The sequence below is a fragment of the Protopterus annectens genome, chromosome 4.part1, assembly GCF_019279795.1.
Source record: "Protopterus annectens isolate FY-2018-M chromosome 4.part1, PAN1.0, whole genome shotgun sequence".
Lineage (NCBI taxonomy): Eukaryota > Metazoa > Chordata > Ceratodontiformes > Protopteridae > Protopterus > Protopterus annectens.
This window is the reverse complement of record NC_056734.1, coordinates 361,403,118-361,417,044: the sequence shown is the minus strand read 5'-3', so window position 1 is coordinate 361,417,044 and position 13,927 is coordinate 361,403,118. Positions and strand designations below refer to the sequence as shown.

General features: G+C 43.3%; 1 protein-coding gene across 2 annotated transcripts in view; it reads left to right on the top strand.

Annotated features, from left to right (window-relative positions):
• Positions 1-13,927, top strand: part of FXR1 (FMR1 autosomal homolog 1) — a 1,545,230-nt gene that overhangs the window by 1,031,268 nt on the left and 500,035 nt on the right. For both annotated transcript variants that reach the window (XM_044070180.1, XM_044070179.1), the window contains exon 13: positions 11,015-11,236. In XM_044070180.1, coding sequence (XP_043926115.1) covers positions 11,015-11,236 — 222 coding nt within the window. The remainder of the gene's footprint in view (positions 1-11,014; positions 11,237-13,927) is intronic.

Here is a 13,927-nt window from a genome sequence, read left to right as displayed (position 1 = left end):
GGCCGACTGCAGGGCTGCCTGACGACAGGACAACCCACTTGTTATGACTGCAGATGCTATCCAGTTCGGACATCTACATTTATGGTAGGTACAAAACTGTACTTTACGTTACTACTTGGATAAAACTAAGGCTTTCAGAAACTCTGACCAGCTCTTTGTAGCCTATGCTGCAGGATCACAAGGAAAAGCTAACTCAAAACAGACCATTTCAAAATGGATAGGACATTGCATACGTTTCTGCTACACGCATCATGGGAAACCGGTACCTGCTAGCATTAGGCCCCACTCCACCAGGGCTACAGCTACATCAGCAGCTTTTCTCAGGGCGGTGCCAACCAAGGATAATTTGGAAGCTGCAACTTGGAGTTCAGTGCACACCTTCACCAAACACTATCACTTACCTCTATATTCTAAGACTAGAGATGGCTTTGCCACTGCAGTTTTGCAGGGCCTACTAGCTTCTTCTAACCCTGTTTAACTCCACCACCCATCCTTAGCTTTGGGATTCAACCCAAGTGTGATGACTGCAGCAGGGTAACACGATGAACATAGTACAGTTTTGTACCTACCATAAATGTAGATGTTCGCGTGTTCACCCTGCTGCAGTCCAGGTTACCCTCCCTCCATCCCCTCTGAACTAGCTGGACTTATCCATACCTTTCTGTCCTATACAACCTCTGTGGTGTATTTGCTTGTGACTGAAAGCATTGTTTTATTTTTACATGTATATTTTTGTATAACAATATGTATTGCCTACCTGTTGGGGGCACCTGACATCGGGGGCAAGAAAAACTGAAGAAAATGGCGTTGGATGTCTCTTATATACCCCTGGCACACTGACGTCAGGGAGGAAGCGACAGCAACCGACACCGGACCAAGACTTTGGAACTCTGGCCGACTGCGGGACCGACTGACGGCAGGATAACCCAAGTGTGCTGACTGCAGCAGAGTGAACACTCGAACATATACATTTATGGTAGGTACAAAACTGTACTTTAGAAACAGGGACCCTAATTCAGTTTGCATGTCCCTAGTTCTCCACTCTGTCAGACCTCTACAAAAACAAGACTGTTGCATCTGTTTAAAAGTACATATTCATCCACATCAGCTTGTATGTCTCTTGATCACATATTTTATTCTATTACTCATAAGAGCAGTTCATAATGTGGGTGCAATTCTGGAAGCCATCAAAGAGGGGACTGTACTACACTATGGGAACTAAGCTGAGTACTTGGAAGATTCACCCTTGATCCCTTTACATTAGCCACTTCCAAGACCCTTGAGTGACTTTCTTGGAAGATAATGGCTGTGATGTGTGTGTTACATCTGCTACAAGACTGTGTTTCAAGCCCAAATGTGCAAAGAGCCATTTTAATATATCATAAATACTGGGTCACCCTATGTGCTAACCTTACCTTCCTGCCTAAGGCAGTGACAGAATTATCTTTGAACCAAGTTACTTATCTCCCTACTTTTCTCCATAGCCCCAGAACAAAGGGGAAAGTACTTTAAATTTATTGGATGTACATGGTCAACTAATATTTTGTTTGGATAAAAGTGAAGAATTAAGATTGATGATTGTCTCCTTTGCAAGAGACAGAAATGGAAACCCTGTTAATAAGCAACCCTTATAAAATGGCTTGCTCACTGTATTTATTTTCCTCTCCTTCCATGGAAAACTCATGCCAAGCAATATCAATGCAAATTCCAACTGAGCCTCTGCAGCCGCAGTAGCTTTATTCATGGAGGTCAGTACTCAGTCCATTCTGGTTGCAGTGACCTGGTCTTCTATCCACCCCTTTTCTCAAAACATTACAATTTAGGTTTTGCATCCAGAGTTAGAGAATGTTTTATAATGGCCATCCTCCAGGATTTGCTGTCCTAGCAAGTCAGTCATGGTCAGCCACTTTCTGGTCGTTATGCTTTGTAGTCTACCCATTAACATTGATTGCAGCAACAAATGGTGTGATGAACATGGCACAGTTGAAATAATTGCAGATTTTAAGTATATTCACTGTTGCAGTACCTTTTCCCCTCCCACCATCCCTCAACTTTCCTGACTAGGCATCTTGTAGTTGCTATAGGTACCTTTTTCACCCAACCTTCTTCTCCCACTAGGCATCCTACTACAACTACTGACCTTGCTTGGAGTCCAGAGGTGCAGATGTTCGTGTTTCACTGTTGCAGTCATTACATTTGGGGTAATCTGCTGGCAGGTTGCCCTCAGTCAGCCTGATTAACAAAGTCTTGGGTCCTGCGTCAGTTGCTGTCTCTCTTTCCATTACGTCAGGTCGTCAGGGGCATAAAACATGCAGCCGACGCCATTACATCAGTCTTTCTTGCAGAGCGGTGCCCGAAACAGAAGCAGTTCGCAAGTGCTGATCGTCCGACTCCTGAAATTTTCGTTTTCGAGTTTCAGAACCGAAGTCGTCAACTAAAAGCTAAGTACCCCGTTGGGGAAACTTTTTTTGCTCCTTACTGATGTCAGTAAAAGATAATAATTATATTACATGTGAGAAGCAAGTACCTCATAAGGACTTTCATTTGTACTGTATTCCTTGCCTAGGCCCTGACCACGACATACCTTGCTGTCGGTTTTGTGCTTTATTTAATCAGCGCACTATCCGTCGTTGGTACATTTTTGCTTCAAAATATTTCGGTTCTTGGTTTAATTATCCAGAAATGGCGTCGGTTAGCTCTCCAACTACCGGAATACTAAAAAAACGCAAAGAAAAAGACAGGCTGTTGAGGTCCAAAACTGCTGATGACGCTTGTACTCAGTGAGGTACTTTCGCAGCCCCTGATACCTGCTACTTCTGATTCGCAGGCCTCTACTGAGACCCATTCAGAGTCCAGTATGCCGTGAGATACTTCACATATGGAACCTGCAGATGTCTCTACCTTGGATGGGTCCGGAGCCGCTGAGCAAGCACCGGCTTCTGAGGGTGTATTCAGGCCTACAGACTTGCATATTAAACCGGCTCCAACTTCATGCCAAGCATAAGGCCTACATCTCGATCTATGTCTAAAAAACTGACTCCCAGGCCACATGTTTAGGCCCCCATGCCTAAAAAACAATTGATCAAAATGGCTGAAGATTTAAATACTCTAATGAGGGGTAGTCAACCCGCCCCCCAAGAGGCATAGGATTGAATTTGACTATGAATCTTCTGAACAGGACCCTGTTTCTTCTGACTCTTTTAATGATTTGGATTTGTCCATACCTACTTATGAGGACTCTGATGCAGAGGATTTCATTCTCTCTGCTTCTCTGCCTGAGGATTTCTCTTTTGGGGAAACGTTACATATCTTAATGGAACATTTCCACTGGGAAAGTCATGATTTCTCTTAATCCAAAAAGAGGCTTAGGGATTTCCTCCTCCTTCCTCAGCATAGCCCTTTGGTTATACCTCCTGTATTAGATATTGTTGATGATGTGTTTTCAGAATCCAGTATGGCCCTGATTCCTTGCCTCCAGCCCCTAGCAAACCAGACAGATACTACAGGGTTCCTGAATCCCACAAATTAATTTTTAAGAATCTTGTTGTGGACTCCGAAACTGTTTCTCAGGGGCCCAAGGGCATTAAGGCTTCTCCTGCTAAAAATCCTACCCTTTCTGATAGGGACTCCAGGGCGCTGAATAAATGGGGTAAAAAGGTTTATACTTCTGCAACCTTAGCAATCAGGGCTTTAAACTGTCAATTTCATATGCTAAAATATCAACAGAATATCATGGGACTTCTTAAACAGCAAATGATGTTGATTTCTGATTGTGTGGAGAATAAAGATTTACAGGATTTATTGCATTCAGCTGAACAAGTTGGCAAACATACTTTGCAATGTGGATTTGATTCTTTAGAGGCCTCTTGTAGGGCTGCTCTTACTGGGTCTGTGCTTAGAAGGCATGCTTGGCTTAAGGAACAGTCTTTGCCTGATCATGTTAAAGCAAAACATTTGGATGCTCCTTTACAGCAGGACCGCCTATTTGGCAATAAGACTGAAGAAGTTCTAAAAAAGATGGAAGATAAAGCTAAATCTATGCAAACTGTGAAAGATTTCTTACAAGTGCAACCTCCTAGATTTAGTAGGCATTGGCCTACTAAGAACTGGTCCTTTCCAGCTCCTTCCAGAGTCACTACGACCAAACCCAGACATTCCAAAAGCACCAGGTTTCAGTCCCAAGAGACTTTCAGAACTAAGCAATGGGGTGCTTCCACTTCCAAATCTGGAAACAGCAAGGCACCACCCTATGGTAAACAGTCTCAATGACTTCCCCTTGAAATTACCAAGCACTTGCCTCTTAGCTGCCCCTTTGGGGGGGAAACTGGCTCTTCATTCAAGAACCTGGCATCTTATAACCCAGGACAAATGGGTTTTAAACATAGTGTCCCAAGGATACAAATTTCATTTCCACATGCTGCCAACTCCAAATGGGTGGCCAGACCTGCCCCCAAATCAGTGGGCAGAGGCTCAGAAACAAGTTCTTTCCCTCCTAAACATGGGGGCTATTCAGCTAGTACCAGAAGAGGAAAAGGGACAAGGTTTCTATTCCAGAATTTTCCTGGTACCCAGAAAAGACAAATCATGGCGACCAATTCTGGACTTCTCTACTCTAAACACTTTTCTGGACATTCCAAAATTCAAGATGCTGACACTTCATCAGTTACTTCCTATGCTAGGCAAGGATGCCTGGTTGGCAACTCTCGACTTAAAAGAGGCTTACCTGCATATCCCAATCAGGGAATCTTGCAGAAGATTCCTACACTTCAAAGCAGGCTGCATGCATTATCAGTTCTCTGCACTGCCCTTTGGCTTGTCTACTGCACCCAGGGTATTCACAAAGTGCTTGGCTCCATTAATTGCATTGTGCATTCAAATAAATATTCAAATATATCCATACCTGAAAGATTGTCTAATTCAGGCAGAAAACCAGGCTATTTTTCTAAATCATCTGACGTTTGTAAAAAGAGTTCTAACCTATCTAGGGTATACCATAAACGAAAATAAATCTCAACTGATACCCTCTCAAAAGATTACATTCCTGGGTGCAAGTTTGAATACAACTGCCCAGATGGCTTTCCTTATGCCAGAAAAGCAAATTCATTTGGTGACTTACTTCAAACAGGTGGCCGCAAAAACCCTGCAAAAACCCTGCTATCTGCAAGGCAAATACTGCAAGCCATGGGGTTCATGGCCTCCCGCATTCTTCTAATTCCATATGCAAGACTGCATATGAGGAAACTTCAGTGGTACTTGAAATGTTTATGGAGTCAACATTGTCACAGCTTGGAAACTGATTCCTATCATACCTTGCCTGCGCCTAGAGTTCCTTATGGTAGGCAGAGGCCAGCCATCAAGACAAGGGACTGCCATTCACACCAACCCCTGCTGCCCAAACCCTAACTACAGACGCATCAGACTATGCATGGGGGGGGGGCTCATCTGGCAGGGAAGTGCATTCAGGGCAAATGGAGCCCAAATCAAATGCACCTTCATATCAATCAAAAAAAATGCTAGCTGTACAGAATGCACTGACAGCCTTCAAGGACTACCTTCATCCAGAACAATTACTGATGAAGACTGACAACACCACGGTTATGTGGTACATAAACAAGCAGGGGGGTACACATTCCTATCCCCTCTGCAGACTAGCCATGGCATTGTGGAACACGAGTTCAATTCCTGCCAAGAAAGCAGAATGTTCTGGCAGACGAACTAAGCCGAAATCTCACGGACCCTCACGAATGGAAACTGGAACCACAGATTTTCAACATGTTGACATGCAAATGGGGGAGCCCAGACATAGATCTTTTTGCCTCACCCCAGAACTACCAGTTGGACAAATTTTGCACAAGGACTCATCACAAAAAAGCCTGGCCTTCAGCTGGAAAAACCTATCAGTGTATGATTTTCCCCCTCTGCCTTTGCTCTCCAAAGTTCTACTAAAAGTCAAACAGGACAAACCAAAAATGATTTTGATTGCTCCAGTCTGGCCTCGCCAACACTGGTACCCTCCCCTGCACAGTGTGTCACACATTTCTCTGTGGCACCTGCCTCAGACACCTTCCTTACTGTGTAAGCATGAGAACCAAATTCTGCACCCTCAGCTCCAAACATTGAATCCTGCAGCTTGGCTCATCACTTAAATTCCCCCTTAGCATCCCTCAACAAACCTGTGATGGATGTCATTTTGGAGGCGAGAAGACCTAGTACTAGAAAATCTTAACGCTGACAAATGAGACTGATTCCAGGCACAGAATCTTTTTTAAGGGATGAGCACAGCAGTGCCCAATTTACCTCAGATTTTGCAATACTTAACTGAGATGCTTCACAAGGGCCTGTCTTTCTCTTCCATAAAAATCCATACCTCAGCCATTTCAGCTCATTACAACACAGAACCCCCCCCCCTCATCCTCTTCTGAAGCAGTATCTCAGAGGGGCCCAAAACTTGAGACCACCAAGGAGAGCTCCAACTCCTGCCTGGGACCTTAATTTTGTATTGGAGAAACTCACTCTACCTCCTTTCGAGCCAGCCGCAACTGCAGATTTATAGGTTCATAGGTTCGTACCAGGCTATCTGCCCTAGGGCATTTATAAGCCTAGCCAGAGTGTGTGTGGCTTTCACCACCCCTTAGGATGAGAATACTACGCCCATTTAGGGTTTAGTTTACTGTGCCTCTGTCTAGTAGTGACACAGAGATGACCCCCGGGGTAAACTTACGATCTCCCATCCACTCGTCAAGATTTCTCTTGAAGAGAGTTAGTGAGGGGCTCTGTCTAACATGGACTGGGATTCTGTTCCAGAGTGTAGGGAGCCTCTGGGTTATGAATCTGTCCCTCCAGCACGTCCTATTTATTTCTGTGTTGAGGTTCAAATCTCTTGCTCTCGTGGCTCTGATGGATTTGGATTTTCTGAGGTGGAGCATGTCCATTAATTCTGGATTGGACATGGCCTTGTACGTCAGGCATAGATCACCTGTGAGTAGGCGGTATGCGACTGAATAGAGCTGGAGTTTCTTCAGCCGGGCAGCATATGACATATGTTTGAGACCTTTTATCCTCTTGGTGAGGAACTTTTGGGGTCTTTCCAACTGCTGCAGGTGTCGGGTAAGATACATCCCAAATGGGGCATTGTACTCAATCATGGGCCTGATAAGAGAAGAGTACAGGGGCACAATGACCTCTCTTGATCTAGATGTGAATCCCTTCATGATAAGGTGGGCAATATAGAAGGTCTTCCTAACCACTTTGGCAATGTGAGTGTCAAATGAGAGGTTACTGTCAACTTGGGTCACTAGGTCCCTGATTACGTCTTCCGTACTTAATGGATTACCACCTATGTGGTAATTTGTGGGTACCTTGTTTTTCCCAAAGGGTATGACCATACATTTTTTGGCATTCAGCTTAAGGCCATGGCTCTGGCACCAATTATCCATTTCTATGAGGCCTCTCTGAAGGATGCTTGTGTCCGCTGGAGTATCAATTATGGCGCCCAGTTTGCAGTCATCTGCGAACTTTGTCAGCCACAATCCTCCTATGTTTGCCTGCACCTCGGAAAAATAAATGCCGAACAAGAGGGGGTCCCAGGACTGAGCCCTGTGGGGCACCGCTTGTAACCGGCTTAGAGTCTGACATGTTTCCAGCAACGCTGACCCTGTGGGTTCCGTCCTTGAGCCAGTTTGCAACCCATCTTGTGACATATGGGTTTACATTTAAGCTGGTGAGTTTGTCTATAATGCCTGAGTGGGGTACTGTGTCGAAGGCTTTTGCAAGGTCAAGGTGGGCTGTGTGAACTGCCTTACCCTCATCAATGGCCTTAGTGACTGTTTCAAAAAAGTCGACCAAGTTCAAAAGGCAGGATCTGCCCTTGACAAAGCCAAATTGGGTAGGATCCAATGTCTGTAGGTCCCCAATGTCTTTGTTTATGAGTTCCACAATGATCCTTTCCATAGCTTTGCAGACCAGGCTCGTCAAGCTTATGGGGCGGTAATTTCCAGGGTCCATAGAAGCACCGCCTTTGTGGAGTGGGACCACTGTTGCTGTACGCCACTCTTTGGGTACGTATCCTGTAGTAAGGCTAAGATTAAACAGCAGCCTTATGTGCGGGTTTAGTTCCTCTTGGAGTTCATGTAGCATACAGCCCGGGACACCGTCCGGTCCCATTGATGCTGTGTTTTTAGCTTTGGAGAGGGTGGCTCTCACCTGGGCATCTGAGATGTTAGGGAGGCTACACTCTGCTGGGATAGATATTTCTTCTTTTGGGGAGGAGGGGGAGGAGAAATTTGCACTGAACCTGTCTGCCAGAATGCTGGCAATGTCTGTGGGTTCAGTGTATTTTGTGTCATTTTGGACTAACTCTGAGCATATCTGGGAGTTTCCACCCAGGTTTCTAACATAGCTAAAGAAGGCCTTGTGATCGTCTTTTGCGATTTTTCTCTCAAAGTTGGCTTTGGATGATTTTATGAGTGATCGTAGTTTTTTGCTAGTACTGATCAGAGATGCCTTCCCTTTTAGGGATTTTGCTGTCATGTAGAAGCTTCCTCCTCCTGTTGTAAAGTTTGTTAATGGCTGGGGTCCACCAGACAGGGTGCCTGCCTTTGGGGGAATGGGTCTTGGTTTTATTTGGGATTGCATGATCCATGCATTCTTGAAGGTGCCCGTAGAAGGCATTTATAAAGGATTCAGCAGTGTGGGTTGTGGTTTCCACTGGTCCAGGGGCCTTGAAGGATACCACTTCAGTCTTAAGAAGTGTGAAGTTGGCTTTTGAGAAGTTCTTCACTGTGGTCTTTTGTGCAGGGGGTGGGGGCGGGATGTGGATTTCCATTGAGATTAATTTATGGTCTGATCTCACCAATGAGGGGTATACTTCCGGTGTGGAGCATTTTGTCCCCATGTTTGTGATGATCAGGTCTAGTATATTATCTCCTCTTGTGGGAATGGTGACTATTTGTTCCATCGCATTTGAGTTTATGAATTCTAGGCAAAATATCTTTCCTGGAAAACAGCCTTCCTTTTAGCAATCACTTCAGCTAGAAGGATATCTGAATTTACAGGCCCTTATGGCAGTGGAGCCTTTCATCATCTTTCATGTGGACAGGGTGTCACTCAGAACCAATCCATCATTCATGCCCAAGGTGGTATCCAATGTGGCTCTTAGTCAGTCCATTCATTTGCCAACTTTCTTTCCCAATTCACAGAACAGAGGAGAGCGGATTCTGCATTCATTGAATGTACACAGACAACTTAGATTCTACTTGGACAGGACTAAATCTCAAAGAAAATCTGAACAACTGCTGGCAGCATTTGCTGCAGGGGCAGTGAGGAAGGCTGTTTCAAAGCAAACTATTTCTAAATGGATAAGCCATTGTATTCATTTCTGTTAAAAGCACCATGGAAAATCTATCCCCAGGGAATCAGATCTCATTCCACCAGGGCTGCATCTCTGTTTTGCAGGGCCTTATAGCTGTTGCTAATGCTGTATAGATCCATCCTCCCAACCTTAGCTTTGGGAATCTGCCCAAATGTAATGACCGCAACAGTGAAACACGATGAACATAGTACAGTTGTGTGCACTTACCATAAATGTAGATGTTTGAGTGTATTCACTGTTGCAGTCCTGGTTACCCTTCCTCCAACCCCCTGTTTTTCTTTTACTCTACCTCTTCTTTCTTTTACTATGCTTAAAAGCCTTTTTGGTGTATTTGCTTTTGTTTGAGGTATATTTTTGTGTCTCTAATTATATATATTTATATATTTGCTCCCCATTTGGGGGGCATCTGACATCTGGGGCAAGAAAAACTGATGTAATGGCATCGGCTGCATGTTTTATACCCCTGATGACCTGACTTCATGGAAGAAGAGACAGCAAGCGACGCAGGACCCAAGACTTTGTTAATCAGGTCAACTGAGGGCAACCTGCCAGCAGATTACCCCAAATGTAATGACTGCAACAGAGAATACACTCGAACATCTACATTTATGGTAAGTGTACACAACTCTACTTTTGGTAGCTAGGACTGGGTTGTTATCTATTGGGGAGATTTTCCCTAGGTTCACTGATGTTCATGTGCCTAGGACAAGCTCCTTTTCCAGTCAGAACAAGAAAGATCTGAAGATGGTTTCTACTTAAACCCCTCTCATACCAGCATCATCCTGAGGTCTTACAGGTAAAGGAGTAAGCTGAGGCTAATAAGAGAATTTAATGGTCTAGAAGTCAGACTGACTTTTGGACTCCCTGCTGACAGGAATCCCAGAAATGATTATTACAGCAGTGAATATATTAAAACATGTACAATTATGGTTGGTTTCTATCACAGCTGTAGTGTGTAAAAGACACCATAAGAGAAAAAATATTTGACAGAGAAAGAACTCTGCAAAGATGTGCCCTGTCAGTATAACATTTTTTTTAAATATTTAATGATGGCTAATCATAAAATGGGGTTGTGAAGTGCACCTTGTATGATAATCTGTAGGCAAGGGGCAAGTGCAGAGGTACTGTAAAAAATACCATCATTAACAGAGTGAAATAAGTAAACTGGTTTCTTGGTCTGCATACTTTCTTGCCTTCCAGAAAGATTATTAGCCACTTGAGAAAATTATGTTAAGTTTAAATGTGCTATAACTTAAATGGATCTATGTCCAAGTTTAAGTACAACTTGTTGGAAAGTTTATAACAGAGCTGAATGTCTTGAAAGTTTCTGCTTGCCGTGCCTTACACATGACCAGGGTATATTTATGTATCAGGCAAAATATTGGCTTCAGTAGAATACATCACATAACATTATCTACTACCTCCTCAGCATAGATAAGTTTTGTACTTCTAGCTTCTGTGTCTGAATTTTTGTCATGGTTAAGGTACACATCCCTCCTTCTGATTGTCTTTGAGAAAAGATGCATGACTGATTCGCATGTGTTGTTACCATAGTTTCAGATTGCTAATAATGAGGATAAATGTGGTCTTTCATAATATGTTCACTTTTGGATTGCAATAGTAAATGTCTTCATTTATTTAAAGGAACAAACTCTGAGTTGTCTAATGCATCAGAAACGGAATCAGAGAAAAAAGATGAGTTAAGTGACTGGTCACTTGCAGGAGATGATGACCAAGAATCTAAGGAAACTAGACCATACCGTGATAACAGAAGACGACCAGGTGGAGGAAGAGACCGAAGTGGACATGGTGGTCGTGGCCGTGGCCGTGGTGGATCTCATGGAGGGAACTCTTCTATTAGCTCAGGTATAGATTTTTTGTGTACTGTTAATGACCAAGAAAAATACAAAACATTTCATTAATAAGCCAAAAATGAAAAAGGGCAAAGTTTTTTCGTCTCCAAAATAACAATGTACTTTTTTCAGCTGTGACCCAGGCACAATGGCCTTGAATTCAAAATGTTATATTAATACATTGATATCACATTGCTAAGTTTATTATAGCACTACTTACAGATTTGCATTCTACATAGCTTTTAGTCTTTTCTGTTCCTATGGATAAAAGGATGTTGGAGAATATATACATATCCATCCTCAACCCCTTTTCCCATTTTGCACATGGGGTTGGGGTGTCACTTCAACAGCGACAATCATCTCGAGCCAGGGTTGACACTGCCAGGTGACTACCCTGCCACGGTAGTTCATATGTACCACTCACTCACATACACCATCACCTACTGTCAATTTAGAGTGTCCAGTCCACCTACTGCATTTCTTTGGAATGTGGGAGGAAACCCATGCGACCGCAGAGAGGACATGCAGACTCCACACAGAAGGCACCCCAGCCAAGAATAGAACCGGAGAACCTCTTGCTGTAAGGTGACAACACTAACTGCTGCACCACTGCGGTCGGAGAATATATGTATACATGTACGGGTCTACTTTTATTAGTCAAAGTTACATTACTTCGACTAACAAAAGTATTACCTGACTTCCACGAAAGTGCACTTTCGCTAAAGACGATTCACCGAAGCATGATACAGTGGGGATAATCCTTTTTTCCGCACTGTAGTGCGATCTCAGAGTTGGTATATTTAAGTAGCAGGGGGTGAGGGGGGTCGCAGGGAGCTTGCCCCCCCCCTGCAAAGTAGTGTTTTTGTTTATTTTGTATTTATTTTGCAAACCCCCCTGCACCTCCCATATTTTCTTATCCCCACTGTATCATGCTTTGGTGACTTGACTTTTGCAAAAGTGCACTTTTGCTGAAGTGCGGCCGTACTTTTCCTGTTTGAAATAATGTAATTTTGAACAAAAAAAAGTAGACCCATATGTACACACACACACACACACACACACACACACACACACACACCAAAAAGTGGGTGGGGAGGGTCAGTAATACCCTGTGTATATATATGTTCATGTAGGGAGAAAAGGTCCCATTTTGCCAAAGTAAATAGTGACAGTATTCTTTGTGTGATTGTGATATTGCTTTAGAAGTACAAGTGAAAGAGCTTGTACTAACCCATAACTGTGAAGCATGTACATGACCTGTTGTCTTTGAGGTGTGCAGGTAGTAGTGATCCCCCATCCCAAAGTTAAGGTAATTTTATTTATATCCATCATGAGATGGTTCAATTTGGCTGTAACTGTTTTAGTAAAACATTTTTCATCTCTTGCCTTGTGAAACTTTGTTCTTTGGAGTGTAAGGTAATTGTCCACATCTGTGTACCAAGTCCAACGGAGATGATCTAATTTTTAAGTGTGGGTCAGTAAGATGCATCAAAGCTTGAAGATAGATTTGGATAGTAGAAAACAGGCTTAGGCAGGGGTAGGAGTTGACTTTATTTTCTGGAGTTCAGTGCAGTGGTGTTCGCACTTGGTGGGGATTGTAAAATTAATCAACAGATTTTTTATAGCTGTTTAAAGAGCCTTGGTGTGCTAACTAGAATTTAGTGTTACAGGGATGGCATATTCAGTTCCGGGGAAAGAACATTTATAGCTAGTGCTCCATGGGATTGAGTTGTTAGGTCATTTGTAACAAAATGACAGGTTTAGTTGTTTATCATTTTTTTCTCTAATATGCTCCAAATGTGGTTGAAAACCAAAAGACAGAGGTCCATTAGAAGTTCTAGGTGTTTGTGTTGTGGTAGTAATTCCACCTTTATTCTCACTGCCTTTGAGAATCGAGGACTTTCACTTAAGTTGATGCAATTACAAAGAGCATCAGTGCACTTTGTAAGATTTAGTTTTAGCTGACTGGCTGAAGTACATTGACAGTGCTGGTAAACTAAGTCTTTAGTTGCCCTTTTGCAGTTAATGTGGAGGGGCCGACGTGGTATAATATTATATCTTCTCTGTGCACAGGGTTAAAGCTGAGGGGTTGTAAGCTGGAGGTTCTGTCATATATAAACAAAGACAATAGGGTGGGCCTTTGTTATGGATCCTTGTAGGGTTGATTTTGAAAATATTCCTAACTCTGATTATTGATTGGAGCTAAGGATGTTGAAAGTTCTTGGGTGATGGTAGTCTTGGAGCCATGTTAATAAATTTAGGGCAAGGCAGTATTTTTTTGTTGTTTTATTTGTTTCGCAAAAGAGTCGAGTCATCAAAACTCTCAAAGCCTCTTTCCTGATCAGTAGAGATATCACCAGTCACTCGGCCATTTTCCATAGCAAAGTAAAATTTATCCGTGACTTTGTAGTAGCACTGAGTGTTTGTTTTTATCATGATGTTCATCGTGTTTTACTGTTGCAGTCATTATACTTGGGTTATCCTGCTGGCTGACTACCCGCAGTCGGCCTGAATTCCAAAGTCTAGGTCCGGCGTTGGTTGCTGTTGCCACTTCCCTGACGTCAGTGCACCAGGGCATAAAAAATGCAGCCGATGCCATTTTCTCCAATCTTTCTTACCGCACGGTGCCCGAAGCAAAAGCAGTTTGCAAGTGCCGGTCGGCCGACTCCTGAGATTTTCAGAAAAAGAATTTCAGATCCGAAGT